The sequence below is a fragment of the Heloderma suspectum genome, chromosome 4, assembly GCF_057233095.1.
Source record: "Heloderma suspectum isolate Gila_16-S chromosome 4, 16-S_ref, whole genome shotgun sequence".
NCBI classification, from domain to species: domain Eukaryota; kingdom Metazoa; phylum Chordata; class Lepidosauria; order Squamata; family Helodermatidae; genus Heloderma; species Heloderma suspectum.
In genome coordinates this window covers 8,304,053-8,329,556 of record NC_139461.1, presented here as the reverse complement: position 1 = coordinate 8,329,556, position 25,504 = coordinate 8,304,053, and the positions used below count along the sequence as shown (strand labels likewise).

Below are 25,504 nucleotides of genomic sequence, written 5' to 3'. Positions count from 1 at the left end.
TGCGTTCCTTATTTTCGCTGTCTTAGTCTGCGTAAATGTTTACGTAGACTAAGACGGTGAAAATAAGGGGAACGCAAATAACGTAGCATCTATGTTATTTGCGTTCCCCTTATTTTCGCTGTCTTAGTCTACATAAATGTTTACGTAGACTAACACGTGCCAAAATAAGGAATGCAAATGGCGGCGCCCATGGGCGCCGCCATTTGCGTATGCGCGGGATTTTTTTTTCTTTTAAATCAGCCGTGATAGGCTACGTAAATATTTATGTACCCTATCACGGTGTTTTTTAAAAATCTAGCCGTGATAGGCTATGTAAATCTTTACGTAGCCTATCACGTTTTGTTGTTGTTGTTGTTGTTTTACTGGAAATGGTGGCGGCGGCGGCAGCCAGTCGGAAGACTGGCTGCCGCCGCCGCCGCCGCCGAACCGCCGCCGAACCACCGCTGGAGCCGCTGCCACCAGGAAGATTCGCCTAAGGTAAGTCCCATCCCAGGGGGGGTTGCGGGGGGGGCAGACCGTTCCGCCACCGATTTCAGGGGCGGAATCTCCCCGAGATTCGTGGCAAAATTCTCTGACATCCCTATGTAAATGAGAGAAGCTATGATGGTTTTAAGTTATATCCTCAAAGTAAACTTCCAGTTTTTAAAAGTATTTCTTCTCCAGACTCAGTCTCATGCTCACCAACCATCCTCTGCTATCACTTCCTTATAAGGTCCTGCAATCGGATTTCCCGAGTAGATATGGGGATAGAGCTGGCACCTTGGTTTCTTGCAGGGTCTGGTTACGTGCCTGGATCAGTCTGTTCTGTTAATTTGTTGGGTTGGTATTATGGTCTGAGGAAGGCCCTGCCTTGGCCCACGTCTCTTCGTGTTTATCAAGAAATGTATTGCCCAACTCAGCCCTGCTGCTGAGATCAACCTTCTGCGTCCTGCCTAAGTGGCTTCAGGCCACGGCCGGGGCTTGCGGAGTGCCATTCAGCCCACATCTGAGATCACAGTCTCATCATAACCGGTTTTTGCTCATAGTTACAACCTGGCATTTGACTATAACTCGCCACTGGTAGTGCTGCTTCTCAAGGGCCTGGACACATGACCAAGCACGCCGTAAGTAGTGGGTGATCGGATCCCTGTGTGAAGCAACACTGTGTTGCCTCCCTCTCCCTCTCCCTCTGTGTATACAGTGCACACACACAGAGATATGGGTCTGCATACGCACTGGTGTACACAGCCCTGTTCCCCAGCCTAATAGTGCTGGCGTTTGGCGTTTGGCTTTGGCTTACCCTCCCTAACGGAAAGTGCCAACAATTTATGCCAATGGTATGTCGTCAAGCGTCATCTGGACGTACAAGAAAAGCCAGTACAGAATTGAAAACTTGCTCTGACGGGGTCTGTGGAAGCCCAGAAGGCACCTCCAAGATCACTGAACATGGGAAATGTAATCCCCAGCTCACCGTTTTATGCTCACAAGTAGGGTGGCAAAATACTGCATCTTCTGCACTCTGTCAGAGTACACTTCAATGGCTGGGAAGAAGATTCCAAGAGAGGAATGTTGAGTCTCTGATAAGTCATCAGCTCCTCATCCTCATACTTCGCATTGGTGTCAAATGCAGTGATGTTGAGTATCCAAAAAAAGCAAGTCATGCGTTATGAGATTAAGTGTTTGAGTGTCTTCCCAGGCCTGCAGGGTCTGAGGGTCAGCAAGACCCCACTTATTTACTGGGAGGGACACAAGGGGAAGCCGTCATGACTTGGCTCACCATCTTAGTTGTTCCAGGTTCTCATGTTAACGGGGAAAAGGGCATTGCAGGATTCATTGATGCTTTCCGGACCACCCTGCACGCCATGGGGCGGGGGGGTAGTGGAGCCAGTCCCGGAGAGGACTGCTGGAGAGGACTGGCACCTCGGTGCACTCTTCCCATGTTCTTAGTGGTTCCATTTCCCCCTCTTGCTCTTGTTCAGCTCTGCCCATCATTGACTGGAATCTGCAGAAGAATGCCAGCAGTCACCACACTGACCGATACGCTGGCATGGAGCTGGAAGTGCGGCGAGGACAAAGCTTTGAGATTACTCTGAACTTCCCTCAAGAACGGCATCATGCATCAAACCTAATATTTACTGTACAAACAGGTAAATGCACCCTCTTCCTTCCTTTTCCCCCTCCAAAGTGGAATGGGTCCCCCTTCTGGAGAGTGGGACTGACCACGCCTCACATTGTCCCCCTTTCCCTTGCCTTCCCCACAAATCTCATAGTGTGGCTGGCAGACCCCCGAGCTCTATGCGCAGGGGCATCCGGACACACGAGGCCGTCTTGGCGGTGTGTGGGCTGCTCGGAACATGGCCTCCTCGTGCAGAGCAAGCCATCTCCTCTTTCTCCTGCTCTTCCTACCCAGGATCAACACGTGCTCTGCAGGAACAGACACGGGTGGAGTTTGGCATCTCCTGCACACCAGCCTCCAGCTCCTGGGGCGCAGTGCAGACCTCTGTCACTTGTACCTCCTTGGGCGTCTCCATTTCGAGCCCACCGAATGCCGCCATTGGACGCTACCGGCTGGGCGTCAAGACCACCGCCAGCGCACACTCCTCCGCCCTCGGCACTTTCGTGTTGCTCTTTAATCCTTGGCTGAAAGGTAACAGAAAGAAGAACGTGGTCCTATGGGCCCGGTCAGTCCAACAGCTGAGAACGGGGTCTCCTCCAGGCCAACTCATGCGGCAGGGAGGGCTGGCGGAGGTGGGAGAGCTCTGGAGGGAGCAGCATTGTTGGTGAGACGGCTCCAGCCACCCCTGGCCAGAGGCTCTCAGCGGCAGGGCGTCTCTGAACAAGAAGGGGCGTGGGAGGAAGGGGCATGAAGCGAATACGCCGGAGCAGCAGCAGCGACGGGGCACAAGGGCCCAGGCCGGCCATGCCTGCTAGGCAGAGGAAGGGGCTCTGCTCTTTTGGAGGACCCCGCAGCAACCCAGGCTGTCACCCCGTCGCAGAGAGGCTGCTGCCACTACCGGGATTTGTGTCTCCTCTGAAGCCAGCGGTGCTTGGCGTGTCGGCTCACGTCAGCGCAGGGGGGCTGTGAGCCCACAGCGCAGTGGCAGAATAATGGTTTGCATGCAGCGGGTCCCAGGGTCAGCGCCCCACATCTCCGCTTAGCCGCCGGGGGGGGGGGATCTCGGGCAGCAGATGGTTACAAGAAGGCTTCTTCCTTCCTGAGGCCCTGGAGAGCTGCTGCCTGAGGGCGGGCTGACAATCAGGATGCAACAGTGGGGTACATGACAGGCCAGCTGTTTCCCCTGGGAGAAGAGAGCTTCCTAAAGGGCTGCGGTCGCCCCTCCGTCCCAACAGAGGAGGAGTCGGTGGGCCTGCCAAGGTGCCCCACCGAACCTGCCACGGAGCCCTGAGGCCTCATTCCGGCCATTTGGCCCCATTCCCATTTTAAAGGGGCAGCATGCCTGTCCGAACCAGCAGAAACGGGGCCTCACCCAGCCTTCCTAAACGTGGCGCCCTCCAGAGGTGTGGAACTGCCACTCCCCGCATGGTCATTGGTCTTGCTTGCAGGGGAAGATGGGAGTTGCAGTCCAGCACATCTGGGGGAGCACCAGGCTGAGGAGGCCACCAGGCTGGAGGAAACCCATTTCATCTCAGGCCTCCTTTTGCTCCCCCTCCCCTGCACACCTGTGCTTGTCCCCCTCACCTTCCTGCAAACCTAAAAAGAGAAAACGCTTGTTCTTTATCGTGTTGGTCAGTGGGAGCTCTTGCTGCTCAAAAGAAATGTATTTAAAACACACACACATCAGTGCAGCAACAGAGTGTGTGAAGGCCAGGGGCGGTGGACGTCTCTGGGCTTGTGGCATGTCGGGCAGGATGTCCCAGGAAACCTGTAGCTCCCCCCTGCCAAAGTGCTATCACAGCGTTTGCCTCCCACTTGGCTTTCAGAGGATCATGTGTTCCTGCCTAATAACATGGAGCGCGAGGAATATGTCCTCTCGGAGTTTGGCGTTATCTTCACGGGAAACTCCCGCTGTATCTCTCCATCTGGATGGAATTATGGCCAGGTAAACATAACGCGGAGGGTTTCAAACAAGGATGGAGAAGACTTTGGGTGATGGGTTGCTGGGTTTACGAACACACACCCCAATTCAGAAATCCCCAGGCTGTTGAAAGCTGAGCCTCACCCCCCCTCCAATTATGGCTCAACAGAACCCCCCCTCATATGCCAGCTTCCTTCCTCCCATCCCCTGATTTCCCACATTTTCTAATATTTCCCAAGGTTTTTTTTACAGAGGGAGGGAATTGAAGGTGAGGAAAAAGCTGAGTAGCTTCTAAAGTATTCCATGATGGATGATGTGACTCCAAGAAATATAGTGCTTCGTTACACAGAGCTTTTATCCTGCTATTGAGATTGGTCTCTCACGGAGGTTTGTGGATCCTTTAGATGACATCATCAACCTTTAGGGCGTCTCCTGCACTAAAATGACCTTTATTCCATGTTTTAAAAGATTGGAGATATTGAGCTCTCAAATTACAGCGCTGGAGTCCTGCTTGAGTTCCTGTTAAAAAAGGAAAGCGCTCAATAAGAGGAGCTATACATCTAGCGGCTGTATAGTGAAACATATTGAAGACTCAGATAAGGGGAGAAAGGAGGGGGAGACGAGGGGGGAGAGGAAGGGCTTGTAAAGTGATCCTGCATTTAAAATGGAAGGAGAAAGCCCCGTTTTGAATGTGGGACTTTAGGCTGGTGTAGAGATGCCCGTGAGCTGTTTAAAAACATACCACTTAACTCATTGACCAGGAAGGTGGAAACAGCCTCTGCATTCCCTGATCATTTCAGAGAGCTGGGACATGGAGAATTGCCAGAGAAGAGGGCTGATGAAGGGGGAGGGAGGACCCCTCCCAGTCTAGGTCTCATCAAGCTTTTGGGAATTCTCTGCTAAAGCTGGATGTATAGGGAGAGAGAGAATGGGCAAAAGAAAAAAGAATCCAGATCAGCAGGAGTCACCCATCAAACCCAGAAAATGACTTTTCACTTGGGAAAGCTGGAACTCCTTCCTGGCTACGCCAGAGTGGATTTTGAGAAAGCTCTCTCTGTGCCAAGAATTTGGTGGCGATGGCGGTGCTGCTGGCCAAATGAGGAGGTGTAAATCTCATCTAATATCTTCCTCTGCCAACAGTTTCAAAGTGACATTCTGAATATCTGCCTTTCCATGCTGGACAGAAGTTTAAGCTACCACAACAACCCAATTGCTGACTTACACCACCGAAATGACCCCACATACATTGGACGGGTGCTCAGCGCCATGGTAAGGAACGGCTCGCATGATTCACTCTTCTCACTCAAAGGCCACAGGCAAGCATTTCTGCGCAGAGCGACAGGAATGACTCCCGCCTTCTCTCCAGCCTCTGTAGCGACAGTCCTGATCTAGAAATGGTCACTCAAGAAGAACTGTATAAGTATAATGAATTCTGTGTGTGCTGCTGCGGGGGGTGGGGGTGGCACTCACTAGAGGCAGGAGAAGCCATTTTTCTAGGTCCAGATCACAGCGAATTCTCCAAGGCCGATACAAGTCAAGGAGGCAGTAAAGCAGAATACAACAGATGGCAAACTGCTTGTGGCCTAGTTGATTTCATCCCCCCACCACCACACACACGCGCGCGCGCGCGCACACACACACACACCCCCTTTACAAAAATGTTACTGAATTTCCTGGAAAAGGGAGCTCAAACATTAAAAAGAAAAGTGGGTTTTTTAAGACACCAATTCCCTGGTCAATAAATATTTTAAATACATTAATATCCTGGAAAAGTGACCCATGACCTCTGATCGGCTTTGCATATCTTGACTTTTCTCCAGGTCAACGATGAGGATGACAAAGGGGTGTTGGTGGGGAACTGGAGCGGAGATTATCGTGATGGGAAAGCTCCAAACAGCTGGACAGGAAGTGTGGAAATCCTGCGGAAATGGAAGAAGTCTGGATTTCAGCCAGTCCGCTATGGGCAATGCTGGGTCTTTGCTGGAGTCCTGACTACAGGTAGGTCTCCTTGGAAAGGTAGAGCAAGCTGCACTGCCAGACACGGGGGTGAGAAAAGATGTTTGGGCCTCAGTAGAAGGCAAGGCAGTGTGAGTCTTTCTGGCCTCTAGTTAACAGCCAGCCCACAGATGCTGGACATGCAACGTGCATTTTGCCTGGGAAAAATGGATGCATAGAATAGAAGGATGGATGGATGGATGGATGGATGGATGGATGGATACAAAGCATACCATGGAACGTCTGTTTCCTGGCCACAGTGAGCCTCTCACATGCATCCCCCCCCCCCCCGCATGTTCAGGGTGCCCAGTGAACAGAGGGATCACAGAGCCTCCTCCAGTGGCTTCCTGGCCTGTCCTGTCTGTGCCACAAGCGGCACCCCCAGAGATTCGGTGGACGGACAGAGCTGCCCCTGGTGCAGCTGCCTAGTCAGGGGGGAGGGGGGAGACAGGAGAGCAGTGAAGGTCCTGGGGCCTGCTGGGCCACCTGCAGTGGGCTGGGGGTGGAAGGGCTGGGGCTGTGCCAAGCAAGATCCATTCCCTCCACATCCAGGTGCTTCTGATCAGGAGCCAGAGTCAGGGGAGGTTTATCCATCAAATTTCCCAGGCACCTACTAGCCGTGTCTTGCTCCAGATGCATGGGCTGGATCCCCCACCTTCATGGAAGGCTGGGAAGCTCAGGCAAGCAGCAGGTCTGTGGCCAGGCGGCTGAAATGGCAAGTGCAATGTCCGGCCGCGGGGCAAGAGCCAGCACACACGACCGCGAGCCGGGCAGAAGGACGCGCTGCACCGGCCACCCCCAGGCAGCGGTGGCAGCTTATGTAGCTGGCCAGCTCTGCTGGCCCACCTCTTCCACCTGCAGAATCAGTGGATCTGGAGGGTCCTTTGGCTGATGGCTCCTCCACCCTGGTAGGGCTTCTGGGCTGTGCTTGGGCTCAGACCGGCCACCCTTCCTGCCTCCAAGGGCCTGGGGGCCTGTGCGTGACCAGTGAGGTGCATCAGGCCCCTGATTCTGCAGACACACTTGTGGGGCATTGACCATGGGGTGGCCTCAAAGCGTTCTGCTGGCTCCTCTTGGCCTCTGCGCATGCCAGGGCCAGTGGTGGGGTCCCCTCCTCCTTTCCGTCCTCCAGCTCTGGGCATGCACTGTTTCTGAGTGGGCTGCGCTGGTGGGGCATGCACAGCCATCTCTGTGGTGGTAAAGCTCCTGACATCTCACTTGTCTGTGATGTGAGCAGCTTGAAAAAGCTTGTCAGAGGGACTACAAAATCCTGAGCGGAAATGCTGGGCTACAGCTCGGCTCCCTACCTTTCACTGGCCCCTTTGAGTAACCTGTTGGGTCTCTGCACATGCTTCCAGCATGCTTGCCAGCACGTGTGCAAGCCTGCCTCAGCAGTCATGACACTGTGTAAATGGCGAAATCTACCAAGTGGCCAGGGGCCAGAGAGGCAAGTGGGGCTGGCGGCTCATTCCCCACTACTGCTTCCTGACAGGGTGCCATGTAGGGATGTATGAAAGTCACTTACCTTTCCGCGGATTCTGTTCATGGGGGGGGGAGGCGTTCCGTCCCTCCGCCTGGAATCCTCAACGGGGGGGGAGGTGATCCGGTCCTCCCCCCCGGAATCCTCGACGGCCGGCTGTGCTCCACGGCGGCTCCACAGAGCAGCCGGCCAGGCCAGGGCTGTCCGCAGCCAGATTTCCGGCCGTGGTAGCTGCTGGATAAAAAAAAAAAAAATGGCTTACGCAAATGGTAGTGGCCGTAGCCACCGCCATTTGCGTACGCATTTGTTTTGTTTTTTACCGGGATGTGATAGGCTACGTATGTCCGTAGCCTATCACGTCTCTGTAAAAAAAAAAAACAACGCCAGACTGCAAATGGCGACGGCAGCCGGTCAGAAGACCAGCTGCCGAAGCCGCCGCCGCCAGAGCCGCCACGGCCCAGAACATCCGCCCCAGGTAAGTCTTGTCCCAGGGGGGATCCACAGGGGGGCGGAGGGGTGGCAGGCTGTTCTTCCACAGATTTCAGGGGGTCGAATGCACTGGCATTTGGCCTCACCGAGATCCGTGGTGGAATTCTCTGACATCCCTAGTGCCATGTGCTCTGCAAGATGGCGAGTCCCACCGCTTCCCTATCCTCGCTCTCTCTTGTAGTGCTACGGTGTCTTGGGATTCCCACTCGCACCGTCACCAACTTTGAATCTGCCCACGACACAGACAGAAACCTGATTGTGGATCAGCACACTGACACCTCCGGACACCCTCTGCACATGGGCTACGACAGCGTCTGGTAACTCCTCCTGACTCTCCTCCTCCGCTAAGCACTGGAACCGACTGGGTTTCTGCACACAACGGCAGGGCTGGAAAGGGGGAGGGATCAGACCGAGGGTCCATCTGGTCCAGCACCCTGTTGGCAAAGTGGCGCACCAGATGCCACTGAGAGCCCACCTGTAGGACTTGAGGACGAGGGCCCCCTCCTGCTCAGCCTCCTGCCCACCTCCCCATGCCCCTCCCGCATCAGCTGTCCATTCTTCACCGCATTCAGAGTGGGCTTTTCTTGCGTATCCGCAGCCACAGATGCTCCCCTCCTTCCTGGAGCGACTTTCCAGGCATCTTTTGCACAGGGACCTTCCTTCTTTGCCCTGGTCACTGGTGATCTGACACTTGCAAGGGGGGAGGGGGGCTTCTGCTGCAGTGAGAGTGCGTTGCCCAAGCAGACAACTGCAGTCGGGGTGGCTTCCTTCTCTCATTGTTTGTTTTAGGTTTGTCACATGTATACATGTGACAAACGCATACGTTATTTGGGTAGATCCACCAAGAAGCCAGTTTGTCTTACTTATCTTACTTAGATAAATGCACCAAGGAGCCAGAATTCCCCGTGGCTCCTCACCACATGTTCACACAGAGGCAAACTCATGTCTTGCTCTGGCACAAAATTTTTCCGATGGGGTAAAGTGTGGCCTTTCCTCTGAAGAAATGGCTTCATTGCAGCTTAGCATGCAGGTCTGGGGGCCACGTATGTGCCTGGAAGCCAGTTCTGCTTTGTCCTGTGGAAGCAGGTGTGAAAGAGAAACTGGGTGCTGACAGGTGGGCAGAAGCCACAATCGGTCTTCATTTCACCGCAAACCTACTAGTACATATTCTTGGTTGCAGGAACTTCCACGTGTGGAATGAAAGCTGGTTTGTCCGAACTGACCTTGGTTCTACATACAGCGGGTGGCAAGCTTTGGATGCAACTCCACAGAACAGAAGTGGAGGTACAAGAGTTAACAGCTGCAGGGGTTGGTTTGGGTTTTGCCTCAGTCACAGACTGCCAGAGTCGGAAGGGACCTTGGGGGTCATCTAATGACTAGATTTTAGTCCAATGTCCTGCTCGATGCAGGCTTTGCGATGCTGCATGCAGCTAGCATCCCTGGCAGACATTCGCCCAACCTCTCTTTGATGCCTCCAGTGAAGAGGAGCCCACCAACTCCCACAGCAGTTTGTTATGAAGCACCCCCAAGTTCTGCTGTTTGGGGAAGACAGGGCCTGCATCGGGAAGGGGACTGGGGGGGGTTGGTCTTGGAGAAGAGCAGAAAAGCAGGTTAGACAGGATATTGAGGCCTTGCACATGCATCCCAAGTGGAGCTTCAGACTATTTGCATACAACGTTCTGGCCAGCCACTGTGATCCAATGGCCTTAATTCCTCATTGTTAACACTTGCACATTTCAGATCTTGCCACAAGGCTACTACCATGGAGGCCCTCGGCATGAAATATTTTATGCTGATTTCTAACCTTTTTGTGCCAGCCAAATAGAAAGAAAAACGAAAGAGTGAAATGTCTTTTAATGCTATGAGGTACTGAAAACCCAGTATTGTGCAAGCAGGCATGCCTTCATGACTCTTTTGTCACCTTTGCTTAAGACAATCACCCAAATCCCCCAGGCTGTCTTGCTCACCTGGCCCTGCGATAGCCAGAGATATGCAAAAATGCCACCCATCAACTTCCCTTTTCCTCACATCATGAAGGAAAAAGGAGCCCATTGTCCTCTTCCTTCGCTTCATGTCCGACACCTAAACATTCATTTTCCAATATCTTTTGAGCAACCTTGGAGGAAGGACTTGTTTTATTTTGATTACTAAATCCTGAGAGAAGAGGGATAAAAACAACCTAAATTAATGTATTACAGAAAGAGAGAAATGGAATTCCTCCATCCTTCCTGCTTAGATGAGCGCGCACGCACACGCACATACACACACAACCTTTTCCTGCTTTGTCTCCCCTGCTTTTCCAGAGAAGGAGCTCAACACAGCTTCCCAACACTTCACAAGTTAGCAGATACAAAGACGTAAATCTTTGTATTATCTTCAGTTTTCCTTCTATGTGGTCCATATTCCACTTATTCTCTTTTCCTCCCTTTTTCCTAATTTTCCATCCCGTTCCAAACTCCAAAACTCCTTAGCTTTGGAGCTCCCTGTTGCTCTTTATGCCTCTCCATCCACTGTCTTCCAACCCCTACATTTCCTCTAATCCCCTCCTCCAGACACTCTCACAATCCCCCCAAACAGTCTGTTTCTTCCCATTCAAATTATCCCAGGATAAAAAAATTTCTCTTCCCTTCTCTATGTTAAGACACACACACACACAAAGCCCTCACTAAGTGCATCTCTACACCAGCCAAACATCCCTCATTTAAAATGGGCCTTTCTGCTTCCATTCTAAATGCAGAATCACAACGGACTCCCTTTACACATGCTTCCTTTTCCGCCTCCTTCTCGCCCTTATCTGAGTCTTCCATATGTTTAACCATACAGCCGCTAGATGGCGCTGTGGTCTAGCTCCTCCTATTGAGTGCTTTCCTTTTTCACCGAGGAAACTCCAGGGGAACACAAGTGGGGCAATTTGATACCTCAGTATCTCTGATGTTTTAAAAAATGGAATAAAGGTCATTTAGTGCAGGAGACGCCCTGGATGTTCACGACGTCATTTAAAGGGCCCGCAAACTTCCATGAGTAACCACTCTCAATAACAGGATAAAATCTCCATGTAAAGAAGCCGTAAGAGTCATATAATCATAGAATAGTAGGGTTGGAAGGGGCCTACAAGGCCATCGAGTCCAACCCCTGCTCAATGCAGGAATCCAAGTCAGAGCATCCCTGACAGATGGCTGTCCAGCCTCCTCTTGAATGCGTCCAGTGTGGGAGAGCCCACCGCCTCCCTAGGTCATTGGTTCCATTGTCGTATTGCACTAACAGTCAGGAAGTTTCTCCTGATGTTCAGCCAGAATCTGGCTTCCTGTCACTTCAGCCCATTATTCCGTGTCCTCCATTCTGGGATGATGGATGATGGAGAAGAGAACCTGTCCTTCCTCTCTATGACAACCTTTCAAGTACTTGAAGAGTGCTATCCTATCTCTCCTCAGTCTTCCTTCTCAAGGCTAAACATGCCCAGTTCTTTCAGTCTCTCCTCACAGGGATTTTTTTCCAGTCCCCTGATCATCTTTGTTGCCCTCCTGTGAACCCTCTCCAGCTTGTCTGTATCCTTCTTAAAGTGTGGTGCCCAGAACTGGACACAGTACTCCAGATGAGGCCTAACCAGTGCTGAGTAGAGGGGAACTAGTACTTCCCGGGATTTGGAAGCTATGCTTCTATTAATGCAGCCCAAAAGAGCATTTGCCTTGTTTGCAGCCACATCACATTCTTGGCTCATATTCAGCTTGTGATCTACAATAATTCCAAGGTCCTTCTCGCTTGTAGTATTGCTGAGCCAAGTATCCCCCATCTTGTAACTGCATTTGGTTTCTTTTCCCAAGGTGCAGAACTTGGCATTTATCCCTATTAAATTTCATTCTGTTGTTTTCAGCCCAGTGCTCTGATCACTTTGAATTTCGTTTCTGTCTGCCAAAGTATTCGCTATCCTGCCCAATTTTGTGTCCTCTGCAAATTTGATCAGCATTCCCTGCACCTCCTCCTCCAAGTCATTAATACAAATGTTGAAGAGCACTGGGCCCAGGACTGAGCCCTGCGGTACCCCACTCGTTACCTCTCCCCAGCTTGAGAAGGTCCCATTGATAAGCACTCTTTGAGTCCGATTCTGTAGCCAACTGTGGATCCACCTGATCATTCTTTCATCTAGCCCACTTCAAGCTAATTTACTAATCAGGATATCCTGGGGCAGTTTGTTGAAAGCTTTGCTGAATACCCGTCCTCCATGTTTTCTCACAGATAATAGACAGTGGTTCTGAGAGCTCTTCTGCCAGTTCCTTTATTATTCTAGGATGCAGTTCATCTGGCCCTGGAGATTTGAACTCATTCAAAGGAATTAGGTGTTCCTTGACCATATGCCTGTCGATCCCAAGCTGCAATCCTGCCCCTTCAGCCTGTACTTCGCCTTTGCCAGGGGGTCATAGAACCTCTTTTGGGAGAAGACTGAGCTAAAGTAGGAATTGAGCGCTTCTGCCTTTTCTTTGTCATCTCTTATCATTTTGCCATCCTCATTGACTCATTGAACCACCATTTCTTTCCTCTGTCTTTTACTATGCACTAGGGATGTCGGAGAATTTCTCCACGAATCTGGCATTCGGCCCCCCAAAATTGGTGGAGAAACAGTCCCCCCCCCCCCCGGGATGGGACATACCTTGTGCGAATGTCCCCGGCGGTGGCGGCTCCCGGAGGTGGTGCGGCAGCGGCGGCGGCCAGTCTTCCAACCAGCTGCTGCTGCCGCCATTTCCAAGTAAAAAACAAAACAAAACAACAAACGTGATAGGCTATGTAAAGATTTACATAGCCTATCATGGCTAGATTTTCAAAAAACACCGTGATAGGCTACGTAAATGTTTACGTAGCCTATCACGGCTGACTTTGGGGGGGGGGAGCGCGTACCCATGGGCGCCGCCATTTGCGTACGTGCTTTTTTTATTTTTCCAAAGTCAGCTGTGATAGGCTACGTAAACATTTACGTAGCCTATCACGGCTGACTGCAGGGACGCAAACAGCGGCGGCTATGGCCGCTGCCATTTGCGTCCTGGCAGGAGAAGAGGTTTTGCAGCCGGAGGGACGGGGCGCCTCCCCCCCAGCCAGAATTTCAGCCAGAGGAACATGGCGCCTCCCCCCCAGCCAGAATTTCGGGGGGAGGGACGGAGCGCCTCCCCCCCACCGCGAAGCAAGCTGCGGGATCAGGTAAGGGACTTTCGTCCATCCCTACTATGCACATACCTGAAGAAAGCCTTTTTGTTGCTTTTAGGAGCAAAAAGGCTTTCTGCATGTCATATGTATTCATTGCTGCATGTCATATGTATGCAAATCCATGCATGTATATTAACAAAAACAGGGGAAAATAATTTTAAAAATTAAAAAGTGCCCACGGGCACCACATTGGGGATCCTGTCACGGGTACCAGGCACCTGTGGGTGCCATGTTGAGGACCCCTGGCCTATGGTGTTTACATGGCCAAAATCGCAGGATGTGATGTGAGGGGGAAACGAATGCAGTGAGTGAGTGTGGCTGGTTACTAGGGAGACAGGAGAGAATGTGTAGAGTAGGTAGTTGCAACCTGTCTACTCTGTCTCAGATGTCAGAAGAAATCTGAAACTGCAGCAGAACAACTGGGCTGGGCTTACAGGTGATGATAAATAGAAATAGAACAAAATCTAATAATATCTTTGTTATCTATGTAGTTAAATATATATATATCTATATATATATTAAACAGTAAGAAACAACACACGGTTATTGTGCTATACAGAAACATACATCAAACCAGTAAAGGAGAATACAATGTTGTGTTATAAGGGCCTAACCAAACTGCCCCTGTCCTCCTTTTCTTGAAAATAAACACCAGATAGAAAATAAATGCCATTCCTTTTTCTTTCAAAAACTACAGAAGTGCAGCTTTTCAGGCAGAACCTACACAGTAATGTTTAAACACACACTGTCTGCTGGAAATACTGTCATGGTACCGCAAGAGTCAACGTCTGTACTTCATTTGAGGAAAGCTGAATTATGGCACTCCCCGCCACAAGGAAATCACTGTGTTGTTATACTGGCTTGATTCATATATGAGTCAAGTAAACTCTATTCCTGTTCTTCGGGAAAATGTCCAGAAGTGTTTTTCAGACAGAGCCCATGTTAGTACAGAGTTCTGTCTATCACTCTGGACAGAACCTGATCATTAGCAAGTGTGTCTAGTCCTTTTTAAAGCGAACTTGATCCATCCCCATGACACTGTCTGACCCTTCCCGCATGCAACATAAATGACCTTTTATTTTCCCCAACCCACTGCACTGTGGGCCTCTTTCCTTTTCTTCTACTCCTTCTAGGCATATTCCAGTGTGGTCCAGCTTCACTCACAGCCATCAAAGAGGGAGATGTGGACCTGAACTATGATACCCCGTTCATCTTTGCGGAGGTCAATGCTGACATTGTCTATTGGAGATATAACGAAGACATGAGAGAGAAAGAACGGATGTTCTCTGACTCCAGGCGCGTCGGACAATTCATCAGCACAAAGGCTGTGGGCAGCAATGCCCGCCAGGATATCACTGACAGTTATAAATATGCAGAAGGTAAGGCAAGAGAATCAAGTGAGCTTTCTCTTTAAATAGGTGGAGATGTCTGCCCATCATAGTACATCCCAACAAAACAATGGCTGGACCATTGCCAAGACAGAGTTTAAAGTAAAGGGCCACATTTGATGGGGTAACAGTGCTTTGCAATGATGCTGAACCTTGTGTGACTTCACTTGCCCCACCCCTTTATGGCCTGATAAGGGAGCTGCAGCCACTGGCCCACCATCTCAGGGAGCACACTCGCTAGCCCAGTTTTCTAGCTATCAAATAAAAAAGAAGCAAGTATCTAGTCCTCCTTGTATAGCCCATGAACGCAAGTGAGGAAAAGAAAAGGGTGCACAAGCTTGCACAAGGGCAATGTAAACAGACAATAAGAGATGCAAAAAAGCAGTTTGAAGAGCAAATTGCTAACAATATCAGGGGCAACAATAAATAATTATTTAAATATGTCAGAAACAAGAAATCAGCTAGGGAGCAACTTTACAGGCTGGTTAGCTTTAGGAATAAATGCTAAATTCTCCCAATGGAGGGAAAGAAATAGTGGGGTCCCACAGGGATCTTTATTGGGACCAATGCTTTTCAACCTGTTCATAAATGATCTGGAATTAGGAGTGAGCAGTGAAGTGGCCAAGTTTGCCGATGACACCAAATTACTTAGGGTGGTTAAAACAAAAAAGGATTGCGATGAGCTCCAAAAGGATCTCTCCAAACTGGCAGAATGGGCACCGAAATGGCAAATACGGTTCAGTTTAAGCAATGGGCTGGATGAGGGACAATAAACTGAAGCTGAATCCTGGCAAGATGGAAGCCCTGTGGGTGAGTGGTTCCCAGGTCCAGGAGATAGGCTCATTGCCTGTTCTGGATGGGGTTGCATCCCTCTGAAAGATCAGGTTCATAGTCAGGGGTTACTCCTAGATCCATCACTGTTGCTGGAGGCTCGCAGTGCCTTTTACCAGATTCAGCTGTTTCACCAGCTATGGCCTCTCCTGAACAGGGATAGCTTGGCCACAGTGGTACAGGCATTAGTAACCTCAAGACTGGATTACTGCAATGTGCTCTATGTGGGGCTGCCCTTGAGGCGGCTCCGGAAGTTGGAGCTAGTGCAGAACGCAGCATCTCAGCTGTTGTCAGGAGCTGCCCCTTTTCAGCATATAACTCCTTTGCTGAGGGAACTGCACTGGCTGCCTATTCGCTACTGGGCCACGTTTAGGGTTTGGGTACTAGTGTACAAAGCCCTAAACAACTTGGGACCAGGATACCTGAGAGAGCGCCTTCTCCCTTACCAACCTGCCTGGTCACTGAGATCATCAGAGGACATGCTCTTGGTGGTTCTACATGGACGTATGGCCGGATTGGAGTCCATCAGGAAGAGAGCCTTCAGTGTGGTGGCCCCCTTCCTGTGGAACTCCCTGCCTTTGGAGGTCAGACAGACACCACCACTGTGTCACTTCTGGAACCTCCTGAAGACATTGTTATTTCGAGAGCGCTTCCTTGAGTGACCAGTCGAGCTTTATTAAGTCCAGAATCTGTTTCTTTTAAAATGTTTTAATTATTTTAATATGGTGTTTTATTGTTTTATCTTGTTCACTGCTCCAAAATCTTTGAAGTGGAGCAGTATATAAATATTGTACATACATACATACATACATACATACATACATACATACGCAAATGTAAAGTGATGCAGGTTGGGGGAAAAAACCCAGACTTCAAGTATAACCTGATGGGATCTGAACCAGTGGTGACTGACCAAGGAAGAGATCTGGGGGCGGGGGGTGGACAGCTCGATGAAAACATCAACCCACTGTGCCACCCCTGTAAAAAAGGAAAACTCCATGTTAGGCATAGTTAGAAAAGGAATTGAGAATAAAACTGCCAATATCATACTGCCCCTATACAAATCTATGGTGTGACCACACTTGGAATACTGTGTACAGTTCTGTCACCGCACCTAAAAGAGCTGGGAAAAGTGCCGAAAAGGGCCATTAAAATGATCAAGGGGCTGGAGCATCTCCCCTAGGAGAGAAGGTTACAACAGCTGGGATTATTTAGCCTGGGAAAAAGGAGGGTAACAGGAGACATGATAGAGGTGTACAAAATTATGCATGGTGTGGAGAATTTTTCTCCCTCTCTCAAAACACCAGAACCTGGGGTCATCCCATGAAGCTAATTATTGGGAGACTCAGGACAGATCAAAGGAAGGGCCTCTTCATGCAGCGCAGAGTTGAACTATGGAATTCGCTACCACAGGATGTAGTGATGGCCACCAATTTGGATAGCTTCAAAAGGGGGTTCAATAAATTCCTGGAGGAAAAGGCTATCAATGCCTACTAGTCTTGATGGCTATGTGCTACCTCCAGTATCAGAGGCAGTTGCTGGGGAACATGGGTGGGAGGCTGCTGTTGCACTCATGTCCTGCTTGTGGGTTTCCTGTGGACAGCTGGTTGGCCACTGTGTGAACAGACTGCTGGACTAGATGGACCTTTGGTCTGATCCAGCACAGCTCTTCTTATGTTCTTAAGTTCTTAACATCTGAGACAAAATCTTCTGACCAGTTGTTTTGTAAGAAATAAGCCTGCTACCGCCTTTCAGTGTGTTCAGCCAATGAGTAAAATCATAGCTATGATTGACATTTTAGACAGACTGATAAGTTCAGAGTGACCACTCATCTTAAGGAGGGGGTTCCTGGTTCATTTTGAACACACCCCTTTCTTTTTGGTCTACCCTTGTGCAACAACAAGGGGTCTGAGTGGTTTTAGCGAGGAACTGTGACAACGTGTGTTGTGTTGTTTTCTTTTCTGTGTCATCTGTCTTGTAGTACTGATCTTGCATTGCCATTGCCAATCTTCTTTTCTAACTTCATTCACTGGTATTGTAGTCTGAAGAATGCCCGACTTAGAGCATTAAGTTTTCAGTCTCCGTCCGATGAATTTAAACAGATATGGCTGTATCATTTTTTTTTCAATTTTTGTATTGTGGATTTCGACAAACAAAACAAAGAAAAAGAAACAACATAACAAAACCGAAAAAAAATTATAACAACATTCTAAAACCCTCAGTTTCAAATTATTACAATATTCTAAAGAGAGGGGGGAAAGGGGGGAATATAGATTACACATAACTTCAGTAAAAGCAGACCAAATATCCACATACAAGTCCATTTGCAAGTTACACCTATATACCACTCTTTCAAATGTTGCTAGCATTGTTAATGAGCTATCCCAAGGCCTCCCCAGCCTCCTCCCCCGCCCCCCTCCAAAAGATAGAGAGGCAAAAGATTCCATCTAGCAAAAATGCAGAGTGGGAGGAGCGGTGGAGGCAACTGTCACTCTGCCACTCCTCCTGCTCCGTACTGGATGCTCATAGCCCTCCAAGTTTGGAGGCTTATGAGCCTTCAGGACACAAGTCATAAGATTGCGCTCTAGATGTGTTTAGCATTTCAGCCCAAGTTTCTTTCCCTGTTGTGTTCTCTGCATTCCCTTATGTAACAGAAGGAAAGTGGTTTAGAGAAAAAAATTACAGAGCAGTCCTATACCCTTCCGGGGAGAACATAGGACTCCCCCTCGCAAGCCCATAGACACTTTTACAACCTCAAGAGGGGGAATCGGACATCAGAATCCCTCCCCCAGCCTCCTTGCAGCTATTGTGGAAAAAAACATGCCTGCTGTTTTCCGACAACCTTGTAGACATTGAGAAGTGGGTGTTCTGGTGGGTGGGAAGGGAGGAGAAAGGCCAGGACCCACAGAATCCTATGGCCTCTCCATCACTCATCCAGACCCATGCCAGAAAATCAGCTCAGAGGTCTGTCTAGCTGGGAAGGGGAGGTTGAGGAGGAGGAAGTAGAACGGGAAGCAGAGTCACCTCCATGCTCCTCTGACACTCTTGGCAACAGCGCAACAGGGCATAGGATTCTCAGAAGCTTGGCAGCTTCCACCTAAACGGCAGCAGCCCCATAAGACTGTGCCCTTAGGCTGCAATTCTATATACACCTACCCCACAGTAAGACTTATTGAACAAAATGGGACTTTTTTCTAAGTTGATTTCCATAACATTGTGGTTTAAGGCTGAAATCTTCTGCAACTTACCCAAGAGTAAACACTATTGAACCCAGTAGTGCATACCTTTGAGTGAACATATGTAGACTTGTGCTGTTAATAGAAACGTTTTGTGTTGATGATCATGGAGGAGATGGAGGCTTAAAATGAGGTTCTTACTTTGCGAGAGAGTGTAACCAGAGGTAACACAAGGGTATTTGAAAGTTCAATATATTTGATAGATTTATTTAAAACTCAAGCAGGAAAACAGTGAATGCTTTTCAGCTTATGAAAGATGAAGACCAGACTTCTTCTTGATCAAGGTTGGCCTTCCATAGCTCTGTTACATAAATCTACCAAAAGGGACCTGAAGCACATGGGTGGGGCAAATCACAAAATATGTTTTTCAAATTTTGAATATCTAGTATGGGCACTTATAGGGATGGGCAAGCGAGCAATCGTCATGATTGCTAGGTTTCTCTGAACTTTGTCACACAGTCATCTCATGACCAATTCCCATTCACATTTGCAATCGCTGCTGGCTTTGCATCAATGAGAGATCTGTGCAGACTGAGCAGTGACTGAATGGGATATTTGCTCAAATCTCCCAAAATCTGTGTGGATTTCCTCCATAGGCTGAAGCAGGGCTGATTTGGTATACTGGGGGAATTTGTGCAAATTAGGAACTTTGCGGTCATCAAACTTGGTATGAGGAGCGGGACAAACACGATGCGTGTTTGATGACTTAGGAACATTTTTGGCAGACACATGCTTGTGCTCAATTTGGGGTTTTCAGTGGGTTTTGCTCACGTGTTTTGCAAGCAAAACCAAAATTCTCATACAACCCTAATTCTCAGGGTTGGTGTCAGTTTTCAGGCTCCACGCCAAGTAGTTTGTCCCAGTAGCTTGGCTGGGGCAGTGAAGGCAGCATGGCATCTGCAGGCACAGCAGGAGCAAAGGACTGGAATTCGTGCCTCACATCCAAGCCAGGCCTGAGAAGTTAGCAGATATGCCTGCCAGCCCTCAGTGGCCCAGATTTCCTTTAAGCCAGAACTTGCACTGCTAAGATAGCCAAGCAATTAAGCCCAAAGAATCCACAGTTTCTGCTCGTTAGGGAAAACCACAGAGAAAGAGAGAGAGAGAGAGAGAGAGAGGGGCAGCCACTGACCCCAGTGGCTACAAAGGGGCCTGCACATTTGGGTCAATGGCCCTCTGGACTTTGCCACCCTGCTCTGTCTCTTTCAGGCTCTGAGGAGGAAAGGGCGGTGTTTGAAAAGGCTCGTGCCAAGCTGAATCAGAAGAAAACAGAAGCTGAAAAGCCCAAAGTCACAGGGAAGTTCAAGGTGAGGAGCCTCCCAGAAGTTGGCAAGGATGTCAACTTAGTCTTGATGCTGAGAAACCTTGCTTCCGAATCCAAGAGCATCATAGCTAATATGACCGCTTGGTCCATCGTCTACAACGGGAAGCCGATCAACGAGGTCTGGAAAAACTCCCTCCAGGTGACTCTTCGCCCCAACGAAGGTGATCGTTTTATACTTAAACTAAGCCCCCTCCCTCCCCACCACATGTGAGCCTCTGAACTGAAGCAGCAAGTCCTTCACCTGCAGTGGCCCTGCATGTGCCTCCCTCCTCCTCCAACACTACCACCCCACACCGAATTGCAGACTAAGGGCCTCGGAACATGGACCAGATTTTCCTGCTGTACCTCCTAAATCGCCAGGTCCACGAATGGCGTGCTCTGTATCACGACCCTCTCAGCAGGGGGAGGGCAGGCCATCCCCCTTCCAGGCCTGCTCAGCTGCAGCCAAGCGGCTGCTTCCTGTCTCCTCAGGGCCTCCTCGAGCAGCCAGTCAGGTGGCCCCAGAGCAGTTGGCGCCTCTCCGCTGGCCTTGGTCTTGCACCTCTGCTAGCCAGAGGGCAGTGACGGGGACTCCCAGCCTTCTCGGATCATGGAATGCTGGCAGCTCCCTGGTGTGGGCTGGGCTCAGTAAATGCCTGCCCCCCACTTCCACTTGCCCTGTCCCATGCAAGAAACATACGGAGAGATGGAGGGGATCAGCTTTTGCAGCCATGGGCATTCTGGTGGGGGGATGCAGCGGGAACCAGAGCTCCTGGCTCCTCCTGTGTCCCCCACCCACCCTAGACTGGCAAAAGGTTGGGGTTCCCCTACTATAAAAAGGGAGCCCCAACAGGACATGGACCTGCCTGGGCACATTTTGGTAGTTCTCCATCACAGCCACAGGACTCACATTCACCTGTGACACGTTTTGTGCCGGGAAGCCCTGTCGGCTCTGCCGTTCCTTTGGACGTTCGCTCGGTGGCTTCAGCCCCTCCTCCCCATCATGCTGCTAAAGGGCTTGTTGATCTGCCCGGGGCCAGAAGTGCCGCTTTGTGCCCTCCCACTTGCCCCCCTCCCCTTGCCTTCCTCTGCTGCCACCAACGGTTTCATCAAGCCCACTGTGCAGAGTCTGGCGTTTGCAGGCCTAGATGTAACTTGACTCAGCTCAGAAGCCTGATATTCTAAAGATAAAAGGCTCCTTCACACAGAGCTTTTATCTTGCTATTGAGATTGCTCACTCACAGAAGTTTGTGAGTCCTTTTCATGACTTCGTTAACCTCCAGAGCACATCCAGAGGTATTTCCTGGTTTTTCCTTCTCAAATAGATCCGGACCTAATGAACCATTTTTAAAACTCAGAATGTAACATGATTGTCACAGCCACTAGATGGCGCTGTTTCATTGAGGTCTATGGAGTCTTGAAAATTAAAAGCTTCCCGTCTCAGCAATCACGTGGTCGCTGTCTGGGAGCCCGCGATAACCTCGGAAAGGCTCCATGATGGGAGGACTGCAGGGGTCCTCTTTAGCGTAAAGGCTGCCAAATAATCAGAAATAGCAGCAGGAAAGAGGTCACGTTGCCTTCCCTACCACAAGGGTGCACCATCTTTTCTCCCCTGAAGGCCCCACTAGGCTGCCAGGGACCACACACACAGGCGCATGTGAGCATGCTGCACAGGCACATACCAAAACACACATTCACATGGTCATTCACACAAGCACATTCACTCTTACACTCACACTCATATGCACTCACACACACACTGTCATGCGCATCCCACACACACACATGCATGCACACAGAAACACGCACACACTGTGCCCCCGCCCCCCCGACATACACCTCTTCAGTGCTATCGAAGGAAGCCGTTGTCTCCTGAGAGGTAAGGGAGAAGGCAAGGACGTCCCTCGTTTGTACAAGTGCTGCCAGGCTGGGGTTCCCTGAGTTGGTACTAGACCAGAAAACCATTCCCTCATCCATGAGCTCTCAAGAGAGATCTGTGATAAGGGAAGGGATTGACTTGCCAGCCATGACGTTACCGCCAAGAAGAGGAACTCTTTCTGGCCAGGATCCCCATGGCTCCACAGGGTGCACCAGAAGAGCATCCAAGAGCCCGGTGTAGCACACGGGCCATGGGTGTATCCCCTGCTCTCGTACAAGGAGCAACCCACTCAGAGCTTGGCCAGGCTTGCATGGAGATGCCTCGTGGGGACAACCTCTCCTCCATTGCTGCTCTTTCAGAGAAAGCATTTCCTGTCAAGATCTCCTATGCTGAGTACCAGCAGCTCCTGACACCAGGCAATATGATTCAAGCTACTGCCTTATGCCAAACAGAAGATGGGAGCCACACCCTGGTGCAAAGAGTCATCATCCTAGACAACCCCACTGTCACCATGAAGGTAAATATCCCTGCTCAGCTGCTCTCCTGCCTAGCACAGCTCCCTTTTGTCCATCGAGGGCCAGGGAGGCCCAGATGCCATTTTTCGTGCCTGGCATGAAAAGACCCTGAGAATCGCTGCAATCCAGCAACCTCAGATTGAAACTCTGAGTGCAGACAGTCAGAGAGAGACAAAAAAAAGAGAGAAGCATTTGCCAGGGAGGAATTGCTTGCGTGAAGAGGGAGGGGTGAGCTGCGTCTTCTTGGCCCTCCCAGGCTTGGCCCCTCCTTGCTGCCCTCCCTCAACCGAGGCTTTGTCCTGGGCAGGTCCTGGGGGAAGCGAAAGTGGGCCAGGAGGCGCAAGTGGAGGTGACGTTCACCAACCCCCTAGAGGAGGAGCTGAAGGACCGCGTGCTGCGGGTGGAAGGCAGTGACTTGGTGGCAGACCAACTCAAGATAAGGCAAGTATCAAGCAGGCGGGCAACATGCCGTGGGCAGGGAAGGGAAGGGCTACGCGACTCCGCCATTGTCACTGGGCTTGCTGATGGCTCAACTGCATTTCCAAAGCAAGCAAACTCTGCACTGTAGTGGGAGAAACTGCAGGGGGTTTCTGGGGGCATCTAGTTACTCTTGTTGATCATATATAATCACATACATTCACATGCATGGAACCTTGAATCCATCACTGGACCCGGGCCTCCTATGAGATCAGCTCAGCTTCCCCTTGTCCTCACAATGCATGTGATTTGTATTCATTTATTATCAAATTTATATCATAGAATCATAGAATAGTAGGGTTGGAAGGGGCCTACAAAGCCATATCATCGGTCCTATTTGATCTGTACTAACCCTACAGCAGGCCATGGGTTCTGGGTGGCTTGTTACACATGAAGAGGCCACCCTGACCAGGTTCACATGATATGACAAGCCACGCTGCTGGGGGAAATTATGCTAATGCCCTCAGCATGTGCGGGGAGGGGAAATAAGCCACTGTGGCTTAATTCGCGTCTGCAGTCCTGCAAACCAGGTCACTGCCTCCTTCACTCTATGGCCTCTGTATTATAACCCAACACCCCAGGAGAGAAATTGGATGGGGTCTTAGCACTCCTAGTGTGTAGAGATGAGCTTATTGGCCTGGGTGCTCCTGCTGGAGCTTGCCACTGGCCTTCTCCGGGCAGTGAGGGGCAGACAAGGCAAGCCCCTCCCCATCCACAAGGCCTTCTGAGCACTTGCCATGCCTAAAGCTTTGTCCCAGATCTTGGCTGACCAGCCCCTGTTGCTCTCCTCCACAGAGTGCCACCACTGAAGGCCAAGGAGACCTCCCGAGTCCACCTTGAAATCACTCCCAGCAGGAGCGGGACCAAACATCTGATCATCCATTTCTCCTGTGACAAATTTCATAACATCAAAGCCTTTGAGACCATTGAGGTGGGCAACTGATTGTGGTCATCCAGGCGACATCTGCCCAGACGGATAGAGCCAGTCCACAGCTGCTGCAGCCAAATGCTGAATATGCAGCTGTGGGAGGACCACACCAGCATAGATTTTCATCTAGTTATTCTTGTTGATCATATATAATCACATACATTCACACGCATAGATCTTATTGGCCTACCCAGGGTCCCATAGAATAGCTTAGCTAGAGGAAAGTTAGGTCAATTAGATCGCTTAGCTTAAGTGCAGTGGAGCTTGGAAATCCTCAGCAAATTTACCTCACAAGTTACAAGAACAGGAAAGTGCCAGTTTTTGCAGTTAGGGCTGAATAGGCAGAAATAACACAGGTAGAGATCAGGAAGTTTCGATGGAAAGACCGGTCTTCTCTGGAACACGGGTAAACACCTGATGTGGGTTGAAGGTGAGCACCACTGGGAGAAAGATGAACTATCTGTGCACAACAACCAATCAAACGCTCAAGCACACACCATGATCAAACTGGGACTGAATCCATGTTGAGGGATTATTCATCAAATATATGGTTACAATTGGGAGGTTTCAGCTTTGACACCTGGAAATCCAGGGAAAAGAGGTCACCACCCCTGGCAGGTACAACTGACCAATCTTGGAGAAATTTGTAAGACTGTCATTAATTTTTCTTTCATTTTACTACTATGTGACTGTGAGATTTCTACTTCTGTTTAATAAAGCTTCCATAATTCATCCTATAAAAGTCTCAACCATTCACCTCCTTAAAACAAGCAGCTACCCACAAACCAAGTGTTTCCTCAGCATGGTGAGATCGCTGGGACTCATTGCGCAGTGAAATCGACATTCAGTTTCAGCTGGATCCTAAATGCAGTCATAAATCAAAAGTTATCCCGCACAGGCCATGAGCAATTGAGTCTGAGTTGCACTGTTTCAAAACACATTTTCTTCCTGTATTCCAGTTGTGTGGACTCATATAATTTTTGTATAAGTTGTATTCACTCCCTATAACTGGATGGAACATTCAGGACTGAATAGTGGTCCTTGATGAATCCATCCACCTGGGTCAAGATCTTGCATGTTGAGGTACTAGGCAGCAGAGATACTGCAAAGTGCTTAAAAGATTTGGAGCTCAGTCACACAACACACAAACCTGCATGTGCTGATTTATATCTGTATACGCACTTTTTCAAATATGTGCTAGGATTCATTTACATTTTACCGTAGCCACAGCCAGCTAATTAATTTCTCAACCAAATCACCTGGGTTAAAATTAAATTATTCAGTTACTTTGTATCTTGTCCCAGATCTTCCCAATTTAGTAGTACCTCTACAATAACAATTAATTTACAGTGGTGTAAAAACGGAAATCTCTCTCTCACACACACACACACACACACACACGTGTTAATTCAAAATCAAGTCAGGGGATCACCCCTAGTTAATTTCCAATTTCCCACCATGATCCTCATCCGAAATTCAACCAATTCCCCATCAGTGAATTACCCCATTCATCAGTCATCATTACCTCCATAGATTAAATTCAAAATAAGAGAAAGTAGTGCGGGGGGCGGGGGGGTCAATATCTTTGGTGGGTGGTGGGGAGAGAGCTATAGGATGGGGCAGAGGAGAATGCGGAAAGCAGGGAGGAAGATTAGGAAGGAGAGAAGAAGACAGGCCCGGAGGAAAGAAGGAAGATAGAAACAGGCCGGATTGGGGTTGCGGAAAAGAGGGAGGATGAAGATGGAGGAAGGACAAGGAGACAGACCATGTCTAGAAA

General features: G+C 49.8%; 1 protein-coding gene across 1 annotated transcript; it reads left to right on the top strand.

Moving 5' to 3' along the window:
* The first annotated feature begins 1,742 nt into the window (after positions 1-1,742).
* On the top strand, positions 1,743-24,462 carry LOC146346518 (protein-glutamine gamma-glutamyltransferase E-like). Its single transcript, XM_084851408.1, has 13 exons — positions 1,743-1,854; positions 1,959-2,126; positions 2,390-2,626; positions 3,922-4,040; positions 5,157-5,285; positions 5,837-6,014; positions 8,162-8,297; positions 9,161-9,264; positions 14,307-14,552; positions 19,835-20,110; positions 22,167-22,324; positions 22,630-22,763; positions 23,595-24,462. The coding sequence occupies exons 1-13, from the start codon at positions 1,743-1,745 to the stop codon at positions 23,740-23,742; spliced, it is 2,145 nt and encodes a 714-aa protein (XP_084707534.1). The 3' UTR covers positions 23,743-24,462.
* The last annotated feature ends 1,042 nt before the right edge of the window (positions 24,463-25,504 follow it).